The sequence below is a fragment of the Toxorhynchites rutilus genome, chromosome 3 (genome assembly GCF_029784135.1).
Source record: "Toxorhynchites rutilus septentrionalis strain SRP chromosome 3, ASM2978413v1, whole genome shotgun sequence".
NCBI classification, from domain to species: domain Eukaryota; kingdom Metazoa; phylum Arthropoda; class Insecta; order Diptera; family Culicidae; genus Toxorhynchites; species Toxorhynchites rutilus.
The window spans coordinates 153,138,026-153,155,501 of NC_073746.1; the positions used below are offsets into that span (position 1 = coordinate 153,138,026).

Here is a 17,476-nt window from a genome sequence, read left to right on the forward strand (position 1 = left end):
CACATCCGCACTTTGAACCTTTACAATCAATCTTCACGTTCTCTGCGGCGTCTTGCGAACGCTGACAGGCGCTCGGGTAATCAAGATTTACATTTTAATTGTAAACAACCTCCATTAATGAGGAAATCGATGATGCAAATCACCCCACACCCTACGTCAATCCAGTGCCTGGCGTCCAGTGTTGGCAATAAAGTTTCTCTTTCGTAACCTTTCCCTAATTAATAAATTTACAACAGTGCGACAACCGTGGGCACAACGATATGATATCGTTACGATAAGACCAGCGTCCGCGTAATTACTTTCTCAACAATATATATGTTCCACTTCAGGGTATGTCACTTAATCTCCCGACGAAACAAGCAAAAGGAAGGCAGGTGTCTTGGGCGAGCAAGTTTTTCCTGTTTGACACCACCAAACTTTCGGTTTTTTTTTCGAGTCCCATTCCGTTTCACGTCCGGTTCTGTGCAGCGCAGGAATTTTGATCCTCCTTCGGAGTATGCACGAGTGTTTTTCGGTCGTTTTCGAAAGGAGCGGCACCACAAATGGCATGGCTCTTATTGTGTTTTTTTCCCTTCTATCATTGGTTGGTCCTTTTTCCGGGACATTACGCGGCGTACCTATTCGTACCGAGAATGGTACACGCAAACACAGATGAAAGGTGTTGGGTTTCCATTCCGGTTTCCATTTGCTGCGCTATTGTTTGCATGCTTTTTTTTAAAGAATCTAATACTCATATTTTGTCCCTCCATTCGGAGCAAGTTGTTTTGAGAAAAGACACCTGGGATGTGGAGACCCAAAAGGGATGAACACTTCCTGCCTATTGTCACGGGGATTTGAAGGCAAGCAATCATCGATGGTGCTTCTTTATTTGCAATCAGGTGATCTGCACGTTTGTTTTTTTTTCAGGAAATTCTCATGTGGATTGTGAACTGCTTGCACTGTTACACCCTCGAATACCATCGTCATTTGATCTATTCCCCCATCAATGACCTCAATCAAGATCTGATATAATTCTCGAATGAGTTCAAAGCACGATACATATGTTTCGGAGCGCTACCACATGTTTCGCTCGGTGGAATGTAAAAAAACAGTCCCCCAAAATAACGACTTCTTCTGAATCAGCCAACCAGAGCTCTTGGTGGCAGATGAATGTAATGCCATCCCGGCATTGATGACAAATATCCGCGCGCACACACACACACATTGTCGGAACACAGAATGCGATGAGCTGTGATCTGTAAGAGAGTGTGTCTTGTTCAAACTCGGCCGCGCATCCCGGCGCAAAAGAGCCAAAATATTGCGTGTGAAGTAGCAGACAAGTAGGGGTCCTTCTTCATTCCACCATCCGAAGTGCTTTATTGTCTGATTCACATCGTGACAAGCAAACCGCAACCCGGCGGGTACGGTTCGGGCGGATATCAAGTATCCATGTTGAGAACTTCATCTTCTTGTTCTGGGAATTTTCCCATTTTCACTTCCATTTTCCCAGCATCCACTCGAGTGGTGTTCAAGTGCGTTTTTCTAGATGAGAAGCACTGTCGGGTGGGGAAAAACTGTGTAATTTTACGAGAAAATAGAGTTACAAATCCCGTAATCGATTTCACACTGCGTCACGGTAGTCGGAGGCACACTAATCGTGGGAGCTAATTCCAGCAAGACCCTTTCAGTGAGAAGACATTAAGGGATCTTTATTAACTGCTTGTTTGCTGTCGCTCATGGGAATACATACGTTTAGTTATATCGTTGACGAGAGGTTAAACTACTTCATTCCTTTTTTTTCGTTCACTACGTCTTCCCCAGCTACCAGGCGGCTTGTCACGCCTCAAAAACAAGTAATAATTGCTACCGACGAAAGATTGCAGCTCGGAACGCAGTGATGCTGCGCATCTTTCCCGGAATTGATGAATTACACACCCAGCAAATGGAGCATGTGTTCGGCGGGATCAGAACACACAACTCATGTTTCACGACTGGAATGCACTGTGCCGATTTATGAGAAATAATTTACAACCAAAACTAGGCACTTGCCGGTTCCGTGGCGAAATGTTTTCGGTATTCGTTTTCGCCAGCTAAAATAGCGATCCTCCTTCTATCCCACCAGCAAAAAAAACCATTCAAATTTATGCAACCAAAGGCTAATGGCGTGGGACAACTTTCCCCGCTTTATCTCCGGTTCGGTCCGGTATTCCAAGTGTATCCTGGTTGCGTCTTTTGTGTCCGGGAAGGCGATATGGTGTTTGTCGAGCTATAAATATGGGAGTGTCTCGTATTGGATTTTTTCAACTAGGTCGGGCGGATGATCTGGCGGTCAATGGAAATGGTAAATTGGATAAAGGTTTTCCTATGGAAGGAGAAACGGAATCCCCATGAAATAAATTCTCAACCAGTGGGTTGTAAAATTGGGACGCTATCGGATTAGATGCATGATTTTGCAATTTGTTTCAAACAAATCGGTGTAATTGAAAAATAGCACGATAATAAGTTTATGTCTAATAAATGCACTTACAGCATTGGACAAAAGATTCACATCTAATATTTAAAAACGTTAAAAAGTATCATGGAACTTCAATGTTTCAAAATTGAAACATTTACAACAGTCGACGGCTCCGGAGTCTAGCTTTGTACTGAAAGATGCAATCTGCTGTTTTATCACAACTCAACAACAGAATTTGTTCGTTGACAAATATATATTTTGCGTTGTTCGAAACCAGTGTAATTTAACGCTTTCTTCTGTTTTATCGATCAACGTGTTGAAAATTCATTCGGAAGAATTTTGTTTTGCAACTCAGGAGTAAAATTCAGAGATCTGCCAACAATGCAATGTGACAAAATATGCGAAATTAAAAAAAAACAAACGTTATGTAACCTCTTAATCTCGTAAGGTGAAGGTACACTTTTTGGCCGAAGCTGTACTTTTGACATTTATTAACAGATGAAATTTGATCAACGTATACTGATCAAATATATTTGACACAAAACACGACGAGCAAATATTTAGTTTTTGTCTGTCTATTTTTTTCCATCTGTTTGTCAAACATGTCAGTACATGGTTACATTACGTTTATTTCAGTAGAATTTTTTCTATGTCCGATGTTTGACATTGTTTGCCACCTTTGATAATTGGATAGTGACAAACAAAACAGTGTTTGTACCGCATTTAAACCACACTTTGTATGTCAAAAAGTGTCAAATATTTGACCTGTCCTGTCAAGCAAAGTATGTCCACCAGTAGTTTTTTTTGTTAAGCATTAACTTAGCTTCTGACTGATTTGAATTGATTTTAAGGAAACAAATAGTCAATGATCAATAGTCCGGAACGACATAAAAAAAAAATGACGAAAAGCTTGAGCATATCAAAGTTCTCAGAGAGTCTTCGTAGCCAAGATGATTACGTGTCGTGAGTTCGAAAATCAGGACCCTCATTTAGATCATATTTATGTGTTATGATCGAATAATTTTCGGGTGATTCTCAAGCGACTAAACACGCTCTGTTTCATGGAACTAGAAACATCGGACAATTTGTGCTATTGATAACACAACAATGGAATCATTATATCAACTATCCCGCCGTACGGTCCAGCTGAAGAGTGGACCAAAAGGAATATCTTTTGATGATAAAAGGCTACATTGTGTATTGATGAGATAAACATGTACTCGAATGAATCCGACTTTGTTGCAGCTTAAAATGCTGAGGATTTAAATCAACTAAAAGGACGGAGAAAAAGCTCTGTACTAAATTTCACCTAATCCAGAAGGTTTGCTATTGTTGTTATCACAGAGCTGAAAAGACCATGCTCTGTTATATTCAGAGTTGAGTCTAGCGGAGCGAAGTTTTTAATCGTTAGTTTCGGAGTGAATTGAAACATTAATCAATTCGACAAATTTATATTCCAATGAAAGTTTCGATGTTGTATTCGAAACGTACTCACTTAAACAAATGAAAACGGTGCATGAGTAATCGATTGATGGTGCTTGTGGTGTAGTGGTGAGCGTGACTGCTATGCCAATCAATTTTGGTTAAATGAAGTTTCCAATTGAAATCTGTGAGCGTCTCTTCGCAAGCGAAATTAAACATTCTGGCGATGATAATGAATATGAACGTCAATGAATGCATTTGCTTTTGAAACTGAGAGGACACGACAGAAGGAATGAATAAACCAGATCAATCGATGTATCAGTTTACGTAGAAAATATTTCGATTCTACTTCACCTTGAAACAATCGAAAATAATTCCGGATGAAGTGGAAGGAACAACCCAAAAAAAAAACCATTTCCGTTTCTTAGTTTTGGAAGTGTCAAGCCTTGATTACAAATCATTTGCGAGAAGTTTCATTACATAAGTTCATTGTATTCAGAAGTGCAGCGGAAACTCATCATTTGCTTGTGGATATGTTGACTATGCAAAAACTATAATTGTGGAATTGGTACGCAAAATTTTCCAGTTATAATTAGTTGAAGATTGTAGTCAAATTCAATTAGAATTTGCAGCGATATTGAATGCCGATTGATCAACTGTTCCGTCCTTCAAAAGACGTGATTTCGACGTTGACGACAGTCCGCGTGAAAGAAGATCAAAACCTTCGAAGGCGCTGAATCGGAGACATTGCTAACCACCAAGCCATTTCCGAAAGTTTGCATACGTTTCAATTATCCAAAAGTAAGAAACGTGGGTTCTTTATAATTTAAAACCAAAGGATGTTGACCGTCTTTTTTTTCTGTGGAACTCCTGCACCGAAAACGAATAGTTTTCTTCATGTCATCGTGGATGGATTTGTTACACTAACCCAAATAAAAAATATCCTGAAAGACACAACCCAAAGGATGATATGATTTTGCAGCCCCGCGATCGATTCACACTGCTATGATAATAAATTTCAAATATTCAACATAATATAAGTAACAGTCTGTGCATCGAAATCGATGGGCGAGAGGCCCTGTATTGGTATATGGAAGGATTGATATTGCCAGAAAAACATTATATGTTCATGAGTCGAGTAAAACGAGTCGAATGCAGTGCGGCGAACACTGATCGAAAATGAACGAGTTCCGGTATCGTAAACTTTAGACTTATGTGTTCTGTGATAAAAATACAAGGAATCGACATTCTGAAAGACAACGAACGAAGGGATTGTCAACACTCTGTTTGTCGCTAAGTTTACAGAATTATCTATTCTGACGCGGAGCAGAGTGCAACTTGTCTTTAGTTGGTTAACAGTCCTCGATTTTTTCAGTTCATGTCAAGTGTGTTATGCGATTGTTACAATTGTGAAATATGAATCAAATTATGTATTGCTAGTGTAATTTTGTGTGTCGAATCGCTGAAATTACTACAGAAGACTTAGGACCTTTTGCGACTTCTGACTTATTTTCGACGATTTCCAACTGCCGTTCACGTTTTACGATTTTCAATGTACCATTTAAGATCTACGATTCACGATTTATAATTACGATTTACGAATTGTGATTTACGATTTACGATTTACGATTTGTGATTTACGATTTGTGATTAACGATTTGCGATTTACAATTTACGATTTACGAATTACGAATTACGAATTACGATTTACGATTTACGATTTACGAATTACGATTTACGATTTACGAATTTACGATTTACGATTTACGATTTACGATTTACGATTTACGATTTACGATTTACGATTTACAATTATGTATTACGATGAATCAAATTATGTATTGCTAGTGTAATTTTGTGTGTCGAATCGCTGAAATTGCTACAGAAGACTTAGGACCTTTTGCGACTTCTGACTTATTTTCGACGATTTCCAACTGCCGTTCACGTTTTACGATTTTCAATGTACCATTTAAGATTTACGATTCACGATTTATAATTACGATTTACGAATTGTGATTTACGATTTACGATTTGTGATTTACGATTTGTGATTAACGATTTGCGATTTACGATTTACAATTTACGATTTACGAATTACGATTTACGATTTACGAATTACGATTTACGATTTACGAATTTACGATTTACGATTTACGATTTACGATTTACGATTTACGATTTACGATTTACGATTTACGATTTACGATTTACGATTTACGATTTACGATTTACGATTTACGATTTACGATTTACAATTTACGATTTACGATTTAATTTTTTTCAAAAACACTTGCATATGAATGGCATGCTAAAATCAGTTAATACTTTATGTTCATGAAACGATTGCAAATGTTTCATCATCAAAAAAATGCAAATGTTGATCAGATAGGGGTTTACGGGTTTGACGTGCAAACGAGGTTTCAGAATGGCGCCGTTATTTTGAGCCGAAATCTAAGAAACACGTCAAGGCAAATATCAAAGTTATGTTGACTGTTCTCGTTGACTATCGCAGTGCTCTGCATTTGGAATATTCATCAGAATTCCAAATCAGACGACCCTTTTAAAATAATTAATACAGAGAAAAGATTCATGGTTATTCTACCACAAAGCTACAAGTGTGAACGGATTCATGGCCAAAAAATCAACAAGTATCATCGAACAATCACCGTATTCACCTGATTGAACATCCATTGATCTTTTTTTTAACACCCAAATTACACACCATTCGAGGCATTTTTATTAGATGAAAAACATAAAAGAGAATTCAGGGGAATATTTGAAGTCAATACTGGGAATTGAGTTTGACAATTGTTTTGATTATTAGATTATTCGTGTTGGTATAAGTGTATTATTTCGAGAGATACCTACTTTGGAGGTGACACAATAAATAAGCTTGTCATGGAATCGACACTTCAGCAACAGTTATTCCCTTCTTCGCATTGGAATTCATCCAGTATGCATCGAGCCAGTGCCAGTATCAAGTTATCGAAAACAATCCGACCATAAAAAGGCTGGCTGACTGCTCCCGAAGAACAACAGAACAAACGACAGAAGAAGAAAAAACAATTCCAGAATAAAAATAAGCGTCGTCTCAAGCGCCAGTTTATGACGGCAGCGGACCAGCAAGCGGCAAAAGTGTGCCCCTGTTGCATATCCATCCACTTGGTACGACACAAACACACACGGGTTGCATTTCAATGAGGGTCCATGTCCGACGTGTCGGTGGCTATATCGCGGACAGAAGCAGGTGGTCTCGTTAGATCCTGACCATGCAACCCCCCACCCGATCCCCTTTCGTAGCTCACCAGCGCGTGAACTGCTGCGTGTCTCCTGTTTTTGTTTTTGGCTTCGCGCCTCGATTCGGCTCTCGAATCTGTGCGCTGTGTCGAAATGCGGCGTTCGGAGCGACCCCACGCGTTGGCTATAAATTGGGGATTGTTTTGATTCTGGGAGCAGATCATCCCGTGATGACTTCATTGGTTTTGCTGAAGCAGAGCAATTATCCCGAGGTTCAGCTGATGAAGATTAATGGTTCTTTTAGGCAGTATGTCACCCATATTTACACTCCGTTCGTTCAGAATCGCGGGTGACCGTCCTAATAGGCCATTAAGGGGGGAAAATTAACGGCAATGGTTGTTTGGAAATGCGAGAATTAGTGGTTTTGGTAATAAGTTTTGTTCATCTAAACATCACACACCGTCACCTCATTCGGATCGGGTACATTTCCAGAGTGTTACTAAATGGTCGTAAATCAGTAGATGTCATTGGTTATTTTTCTCAATCCTCGATCAGCAACAATTTCTCATTAAGCTCTGTTCAAAAGGCGAAGGAAAGAACTGTACTTCTTTGGCCCGTTTGTTCCACCCTCTAAAGCAACAGTTGTCGTTCGTCTTCGAGAATAGACCCACGCAGATGTGCGCTGTGTTTTTTTTTCGAATCAGAACAAATCTTTCACAGTCTTCTTTTTAAGACGACCCACATAAAGCAGGTCAATTTTCCGTGTCTACTTTTAACGAATATTCCGACGCGTTCAAAAGCCAAAACAGCTTGCACTAGATCTCAGACGATGATTTTTAACCATTAAGATAACTTTGTCTGCAGGAATTCAACGCCAGCTGCCGAACGCGCGCATTTTTAATCTTCAAGGCTGGGCAGAGAGAGAGAGAGAGAGAGAGAGAGAGAGAGAGAGAGAGCTGAGGAAAAAATGCTACAAGATTTTTTTATGCTGCTGTGATGAGCTGACGACTGCCACCCGGCCATTATGAGCTGCCTTTGTTGAGGCTTCTTTGAGTCACCCAACAACACACGCGAGTCCACCTCGATCGAAAGGCTTCCCCGAATCTTGCCCGACTTCGTCAGCTTGCCACTTTTGTTTCGATATGATAATTTTCCCGTCTTCTCCACTTAACTTCACGGTCCGTTGCCGCTGCGGCTGCACGGGTTAGGATGGTTGGATTGAGTGAGGGCTGCCAGGTGCAAACTGAGACTGCTGCTGGTTACAGCGAATGCACACCTCAGGGGGGGTTATTTTATATAATAAGAAATTAATCAGAGTTGCAGTTGGGCAAGATCGAGCGTGACTCGATTGGGTTGAATTGGTCGTTGCACAAATAGAAATGCTACCTAATCCCTGGTCCCAGCTGCAGCGATTGTGTCGCAATCGAGTGACGTGACACATTTCACTTTCCACACTTTTTCCCTGAATCCTTTCATTGCCCAAGCCAATTCTCTATTTGTTTATCGAACGCCATTCATCATTTCTAAGTCCGATTTTATTTTCTCACAAAGCGCAAAGAGCTTACTTTTGTTCTGCAATCCTATTCTCTCCGGAACGGAGCAGTACAAAAGAAGATCGGAACGTCGGGAACATCTGCGCGGGTCCACCGAGCTACCGATCTGCAGAGGAATAAAAGAAGGAGCCTTCTGTCCTGTTTCTGCGGTTCTTTATGCTTCCTTCTGGCCTTGCACTGATGGTGGTGTGTTGTGAGACAGCGCAGAAAAGGACCATAAGTACCGTGGAGGAAGATCCATCGAAGGCCACCGTTCCTAAGAATAAATATTGCTTTTCAATTTTTTCCTCTTCCCGCTCAAAGAAATGATTTTCCAGTGGCATCCTTCTTTAATCCTGGAAGACGATTGAAGGCGCACGGTGACGATGGTAACGGTAGCAATGCATCCGAACCTCTCTGAACAATGTGTGTTTTTCTGTTCTATTCTGAGGTGCGCGTATTCATCAGTCGGCCTCGGCACCGAGGGAAGGAGAGAGAAAGAGAGAGTGCGCGCGAAGGCTTCAGGACAGACAGTGGGCAGAAATAATCGCGCAGATGGTGCGCGTAATCGGCTGGCAATGATTTACCGCGAACTGTTCCTCCCTGTGTTTCGCACACAGTGTGGGAAGATTGGGGGTTCACGGCCAGATATACGGCCGTGTGGGAACAGTTTGCGAACCAAGCGGTCTCAGGTGATGCTCATTTTTTTTAATGAAGATAATATGGTTGAAGGTCTACCAACATGAAGTATCACTTACGATGTGATAAGGGTTGCATGTAAGTGTTGTTTGTCACTGAATATTTCTTGTGAAGTTTTTTTCACCCAATTGTGCATATTTTTCATTTCACGGTGTTTTTCATTTGGCATTCGATACATGCCTTTTGTTCTGATCATTTATTTGTTATAATGTCGATGCGATCATAGATGCAAAAGAAGAACTGATAATAGATTTTTATTTGAAGCAATTTAGATTTCATGAGACGATTAAGCCGGTTCAAACACATCGTCGTCAGCGATAAGTTTCATTCTCCGCACCATGAAAAAGGTACAACGGAAAGAGTACGTATAAAATGAGCCAAATACATTGGCTTTGGGTTAGAATTAACAAAAAATTCAAAAAGTTCACGGATAAACGGAGACACAGAAGCAAGCTGGAGGGATTCGAAGTAAAGAGTTATCGAGACGATGATTGTGAACAACTGATGAAGAAAAATTCTGTAACGAGATACTCACAGCCAGCAGAATGACAGCATATGTGCAGTGAAACTTGCTGATATTTCCGAAGATAAAATGGCTCAGCAGCGGTTCCTGAATTCATTGAGATTGATGGTTTGGATGGAATCTCACAACGAACACGCATCGAAGGAGAATTTGTTGCTCAATGCAACGAAATCAATCCCAGATGGAAACTACTGCCTCCAGGACAGGGTTCTTTTCCTTCTCATCAATCATCAAGTTACACAAAAGTAGTGTCGTCAGAATTTACTCCATTTTGAGAGTTTATTTTTCTGACAAGCAACTCTAATCACCCGGTACAGCCGTTCCGAGCACCAAATTAGTGTTATTATTTTATTCTGCGCGGCTGTTTTTAACCTCTTGTTGGCCTTTTGGTTTTTCCCTCGCTGGGTGAAGTAACCCAAGAAATTTCTCCGGCTTTGCCAGAACACGGCCAAAAAAGCGAACCCAAAAAATGCCAGCTTGATGCCCCGCATAAAATTGTCTGCTGTAGCTTCGTGTCTCCCACCAGTACTTCCACCCTAACAACCTCTGCCAACGTACAAATTTGCGCGCCATCACCTGCGCCAAGAATCCCCTGTGTTTGCCGCCCCTCCTGCGAATGGACATAAATTTTCATCAACTCAGCGCACACGGTTCGCTTGCATGGAGTGGTCAATATTTAGGTTAAGTTTGAGCCGCCCCAAATGGTCGGGGGGAAAAATCTCTTTCACTTCACCAGCGGCTTTGATCTCGCGCTTGGTTTCTTCAAGGATGGCGCAATGGGAGAACGGGACGGGACGTACGGGACGTTAAAATGCTCGAAAAACACTTACCCGTAGAGTAGGGCTGCACCGGCTATGGATCCGCCGCACTGGGCTATCATGTACAGGATAGCACGCAGGGGTGATATCGTGCGGGTTATCGCCAGCGAGATAGTCACCGCCGGATTAATATGGGCTCCTGGAAGAAAAGAATAAGAACGTTCGAACGATTTGATTAGATGGTGATGGTTCTCGGAACTAATATATATGGGATATTTGAGAAATTTCGACAACCACTGCCGACCACAGGACTCGCAAACCACCCCTTTCCGACGATTTGGAACGCCAATTTCGTCCGACCTATCGTTTTCCTCTGTAAGTTAATCTCTATAAGCAGAGTGGCCAAATCTGCGAAAATATTTTTGTTTGATTTTTTATGGAAGTTTGGTTTTTGTTTGAATTTTTGTGCCTACAATCATTGATGTTTTTCAAAAAACTAGAAAAAAGGTGCTATCTAATTATTTTATTCTTATGTTTTTCAGAACTTTTTTTGAAATTAAAAAAAAATCTCTTAAAAAATAAAATGTCTGCAAAATTACAGACACGTTTGCAAGTTTGGTGACTCATCTTCGAAGTTCCAATTGTCAGTATCAATTCATATCAAAATAAAAACAAAATATACTAATATGATACGACAAAGCATTGATGCTACAAAATCAGAAAATCCAGATTTTCAGCAACATCTTCATCTCGATATTGAGAACCTATTGAAAAAGCTGTGTTCATTGTGTTCTGGTTCCTTCCTAGGTTCAAGTTAACAGTCACGTAACATTACGTAACTCTAAACATCTTGATTTTGGACCCACCTCCCTTACGTAACGCAGTTCCTATCTCTAATACACAGTAAGTAACTCAACCTCGACACCCTCCCCTATTCGCGCGTTACGTAATTTGTGTACGACACCTAATCGCATGGGTCGCAACAAAAACGACTATGTCATAGACGAGCAATTGCATTGACATACCATCGAATTGACTATCTTTTGATTGTTATATCCGTCAAACGCATACACCTGCTACACGCCGATCACGCACACACCAACACAAGGGAGTAAACAAGGCTTACCAAGCTGCCGAAAGTAGGTGCAACAAAATTAAGTGCATGGCAAGTATTGCATTCGATTAGACCACAATATAAGCAACTACGTCCAGTTTAATTATACACAAGAAAGAAAATTATCATCAATGTGATTTATGAGTTTATTCTATTGACTAGTTGGGAATTCCATCCCGCCTGAAATTATTTTTTTGAAATTAACACTTTCGAACAATGACGTTTTCTTGCTAAGCAAACGTTCATGGGTTCAATCTGGGTTGGGTTGGGAAATCTTGGATCGATTCCTAGAAGATCGATCTTTTCGTCTCCGATTGTTCTCCAGAAAAATCACGAATATCGTTCTTTTCTTTCTGATCTTTTCAATCTCTTTGATCGAAAAAAATCAAATAAATTTGTTTTTTAGTGAACATTGATTTTAATCTCACCAGAAACCACCAGACAAATTTCATAAAGATTGGATAATTCTCTGTGCTTTCATGCTTTTTGTGACCTTCGTGTTGAGAATCAAACTAAAGTGCGTTTGGTATTTGAATAGAAATGTGGAACGTTAATTCCATGTTTGACATCGCTTATATAGCAAAAGTGGATACATTGGAAAAAGGCATTCGATTTTTCGAAGATCGATTCAGCAAAGATATAAACCGGCAATGATCGATTCTTTGGTACCGATTTAATCAGTGAATCGATCCCTACGCCGTTTAAGAAATCTATTCGTCAAAAACTATCTTTTTCCAAAGATCGTCAAATCCTAAGTTCAATCGCAGAATTCTAATACTTCTTCTAAAACTCGTAATCATAACATATTATTTTCAAAGCGCGTTATTCCATCTGAGAATCCGTTGCCGTTTTCGCTTTACACCAATGGAACACGAAGCTTAATTGCGCAAACGCGAGATCCAATTGGATTCAAAACGGTGTCATTGTAGAACATATGGGAAATATTGTTCTTCGATCTTTCCCTCCAAAAGCTTTTCAAAAATTAAAAAAAAAACGCTCCATAACATCAATCTACCGGAAGAGACAAATACAACAAAATAAAGACGACTCAAGTCGGACGATTCCTTCCTCGAGTTTTGCGCTTAGCAACACATTTGGCGATCCGTTTTTATTTATACAGATAATAGATGCGGTATATTATCTAAAAAATCATTTTCACTTTCGAACAAAGATCAATTTTGCAAACGTTAGTCCAAACATCGAATGGGCTTACTTAGCTTATCACAATGTAATTGTAAAACATGTCCCATTTTCCCATTTTCCTTCAGAGTTTTCCGATTTTATTTACGATTTACCTAACATTGACCTATGGGCAGAGACGAATACAACAAAATAATGACGGTTCAAATCAGACAATTCATTCCTCGGATTTCACGCTTAGCAATGCATTTGGTGATCCTTTTCTTATTTATATAGATCGATCAAATTAGCTGATGAGAGGTAAGGTGCCAAGGTAATCTGATGACCATTGCTGCTGGCGGGGTCTATATCGAAATCTGAAATCATCTGCTCAAAAGTTGGGAGATGGACGTCATTCTGTTTTCCAGCAGGATAACGACTCCAAACATATCAGCAACATTGCCACTGAAAAGGTACTGGAAAACCCACCCATTAAATGCAATAAAGCAATTTCAAATAATGCTAAAACTAAGTTTTTCAACAATTCTATTACACCCTATTCAGATGAACATAGAAACCAAATAGGGGGTAAATAAAATTAAACAGATATATGAGCAAAAGATACTCATATCAATTATTCAGAAGGTTATCCAGGTTATCAAATATAACTTCAAACACGTCCTTACATATCTACCGAGATACGGCTGAGCTAGGGTATTGCAAAACTTTAAATTGGATAATTTATGGATGACTCGTACCTTCCAGATAACATCCAATTTTGAAGTGTTAAAATTCATTCATAGTTTAAATAAGTTCCATTTATTTTTTTTAGAAATTTGCAAGAAAAAAATTGAATTATGTTTCTCTCAATCAGGAATCCCAGCCAAAATATGACCTCAAATAAAATTAAAGTTTGGATAAATATAATCTTGAAGATTAGACCGGAGAATTGTTTGCAAATCAATAAAAATATGCGAACAGGGCAGGCTTTGGCTTAGCCCAACAAAAGCTTATTCAGTTTCGATCAGTTATGTAAAAATTAGCTCAAGTCAGGTATAAATTGAGGAAAATTACAGTATGATAAACTTTATTTAACTTTCACATTTATTGTGTTTCAATCAAATATTGCGCTATGTTTGAGTCGAATTCAGCTGTATTTTAGAATGTTTACCAGTGAAAGCATTCATTCATTTTTTTGTTTACCAGTGAAAAAATTGTTCATAGAAAAATCAGCAAAATTAAAGCCAAATTTCAATCAGATCTGACAAAAAATTTCAGCCCTATTCGACCATATTTCCAATCAATGTTCGGTTTAGGGATGTGTCAAGTTTTTGATTTTTCTGGAGGCGATCTGGCGTAGTGGTAACATCCATACCTCTCACGCTAAGGGTCATGAGTTCAATTCTCACTCCCGACATTCTTCCAAAAATGGAAGTAACAGTGATGAACCAGCCAAAAGTGTTGAAAGGTACTATAATGAAGAAAAAAAAGTTTTGGATTTTTTTTTTACAATTCAATTGTTTTTTTTTCAGTATTTTTAAACTTTTCTCAAAAAACTTTTATGTACGCATATTACCTACATCTTGATATAAGACAACAAATGGAAAATGATTTAAAATCCATAGATTCGAAAAAAACCCAACCTGGCATCCCTGTCTGCAAATCACCGGGGAGGAGAGAGAAAAAAAACTTGCACAACTAGTGTCAGACGGGATCCATCCCGCGACCATCGAGACCGTAAGCACGGCGGAAAATGTGTATAAACAGACAGGAAAATTAATGATTTATCTTCTGCTCATAAAGGTTTTCCGCACAGTTGGTTATGTGCCGAAGAACTTAACCGCTCCTTTTGGAGGAGCTTAAGCATGCAATCAAAACCCCTGGTGGCGTTGGAAGGCAGCTGTTTTTATAATTTTTTTTTCGTTGCTTGCCCTAGCGGCGTTCACCGTTTCTAATCCGTGTTTGCTTTGGAGGGGTTAAGTTGTTTCGCAAAAAAAGGAACACGCACACGGGTGTGTGTGTGTTTGACAAGATGGGTTCATTTTTTTTGGGAGAAATTATATAAGTTCGGTGTGATCATTATGAAAATGACCGCTTTTTCTTACTTCCACGAGTGGAGGGGCGAGTAATTATGAACCGGACGAGTGACTTTTTCCGTGCACTTCTTTGGCTGCCCCAAGTTCAGTGGGCTTGCAGATGGAGCAAACGGAGGAGCATAATTGCAGGCTTTAAAGACAAAGGAGAAAAAAACACAGCAAAGGTGGTTGACCCGGTTTTTGGAAAGTATTCATCTGTTGTTATCATTACTTGTAAGGGTATGAAGTATTGACGCTTGTACGTGGAATCGTTTTCATTCGATCGAAAAACCTACGATCAAAATACAATAAATACTGTATTATTACGCAGGTGCTGGCCACCCTCCGAAGGAGGGACAGTTCAGCTGGCTCTCCATGTGCGCTCAGTAATTTAAGGGACATTTTTTTCGAGCTAGTTCCAAGTTAAGCGAGGATAATAACCTCCCCCGAGCCGCTAGCCATAGCACGTACCAAATATCTTCAGAGATGAATAATGAAATGAAAACTTTATTCCCATTTGGGTCGTTTGGTGGAGTAAATATTATGACCCGAGGGGAAATCCACCCCAGAGCATCGGCTTTCGAAGCTGGGAAAGCCAATTTCTCTCTCTCTCTCTAAATCCTTTTATCATCACAGTGGACGCCGCAGGTAGTATTAGAGCCTCTAATAGGCTTTGCGCTTTACATCGGAACTTCCCCCCTCGGGGCTCGGGGTTAGCAATTAGTCTTGTTTTCGTGCGGTGGCTGCTCATTATGACACGCGGGTGCGGGTGGCACATTGCGAATAACGAATCCACCAAACCTACCTGACACGTGCAGAAAGCACTGGGTCAATGCCGTCACGGCAAAACCGGAGGAGAGGGCCGTTGCGAGCAGGACGGATGAAACGCTGGCCCCGACACCGGCACCGGCCGCGGCCCCGCAAACGATGAATACGTAGAAAAACGTTGCCAGGCACTCGGCGGTTATGGATCTGGAAAGATGAATTGAATTGAGGGGTTAGAGATGGTGCAAATGTTGGAATACTTTAACGACGTAATTTTTGTTTCCAAATTTGATACGTGTGAAGGATTGCTTGAGGTTACTGTTAAATAAATCGAATTCAATGATTCAAAGCTTAAAATTGACACATAGCAACTAATGTTGACAAGCGAACGGCGTGTGTGTAATCAAGACGTTCCCAAATGGACGTTAAACGCGTAGTTATGTTCCACGAATCGCCTGATTAAAGACTCAATCAGCACGATTTACGGTTCGGCATTCGGACGAATGCTACATTTCACTCTGGTTGATATAACTGTTTGTGTGTGCGTTTTCGAACCGGCTCGATTCTCCGCCATAAAATCCACACGACATTCTTGACATTTTGATTTCTAGGTAATATATTTCAATTTGTTCAGTCCCGCGCTGGGTAGGAAATAGAATTCTGCGCCACCAGCATTTGGTTTGCGCGGCGTTTCCGTAAACATTTGCTCGTTCTAATCTAGAACAAACAGTTCCCGGTGGTTTCGCGCGCTCACACGGCCTGTCCCTCCTGTGCACACAACGTATCAAAAAACGAGTTTACGTCGAACGGGAACGTGAATGATTTATCGTGCAATTTTTGGCGGCTCACCTCCAAAACTCCAGACTCCGAAGTTCGTTGTGCATATTGATGCGTCCCTGCAGGGTGGTGGATAGCTTGGCACCTCCCGGCTCCCTCCGGAGACTCTCCAATCGTTCGAACAGTTGAACGATATGGAAGTCGATATTGGTATCGGGTACGTGAAGGCTTTCCTCCGCCATTCTCGGTTTAGGTCAGTCAAGCAAAGTAAGAACAAACCGCGCACTAACACCGAACCACAAACACTCACTCAATTCGATTCGTTAGGTCAATTAGGTTCAATTAAAGATTCCGATCTCAATTAGACGGTTGCACGGTTAGTGTTCAGAATGTCAGCACCACGTTATTTCCTGCTCCACCACTCGAATCCTCCTCATGCTTGTCAATGCGGAAAGCAATTCACTTCTACTGCCAAGAAAACGTCCGCTGCATTTGCACTCAAATTATCCTCAAAACAACACAACACTATCGAGAAAGAACTGACACCGGTCAACTACACACGGACACTGCTTCCGGCTGGCGGTAGGTCACTCGTTCTGGGATCGTTCACACGCGAACCGCGCCGACTTATCGTAAGGAGAGCACTTTGGGATGAAAGGCACGTCCTCACCGAGAGACTACAGAAGCGGGAATGAACGAAAATACGGAGCAAAATGTGCTACCAAGCGACGGACGACGACGACAGCATAAATGCATGAAAAACCGAAACAGGAGGAGGGAAAGATGCACAAAATCATATGCTCGCCACCCAGCAGCCGCAGTAAGTGAGCCCAGAGCATAAACCGAAGGCTGCCGAACCGCGCCGAGAGGATACGAAGAGGGTCGCATGCACTATTTTGTGCTAATGCTGCTTCTTTTTCGTCTCTCTGTTCAGCATATATGTGATAACACTACTTCTGTTGCTTCGCTGCGGTCGTCTGCTTGATTGTAAATATGCTTGCTTGATTACGATCGGTGATCT

General features: G+C 40.6%; 1 protein-coding gene across 1 annotated transcript in view; it reads right to left on the reverse strand.

Moving 5' to 3' along the window:
* The window catches only part of LOC129777114 (neurogenic protein big brain), a 30,867-nt gene extending 13,709 nt beyond the window's left edge, over positions 1-17,158 (reverse strand). Inside the window, exons 1-3 of the mRNA XM_055783186.1 lie at positions 16,528-17,158; positions 15,719-15,885; positions 10,678-10,804 (exon numbers count right to left, since the gene is read on the reverse strand). Coding sequence (XP_055639161.1) covers positions 10,678-10,804; positions 15,719-15,885; positions 16,528-16,697 — 464 coding nt within the window. The 5' untranslated portion in view covers positions 16,698-17,158. The remainder of the gene's footprint in view (positions 1-10,677; positions 10,805-15,718; positions 15,886-16,527) is intronic.
* Between the last annotated feature and the right edge of the window lie 318 nt (positions 17,159-17,476).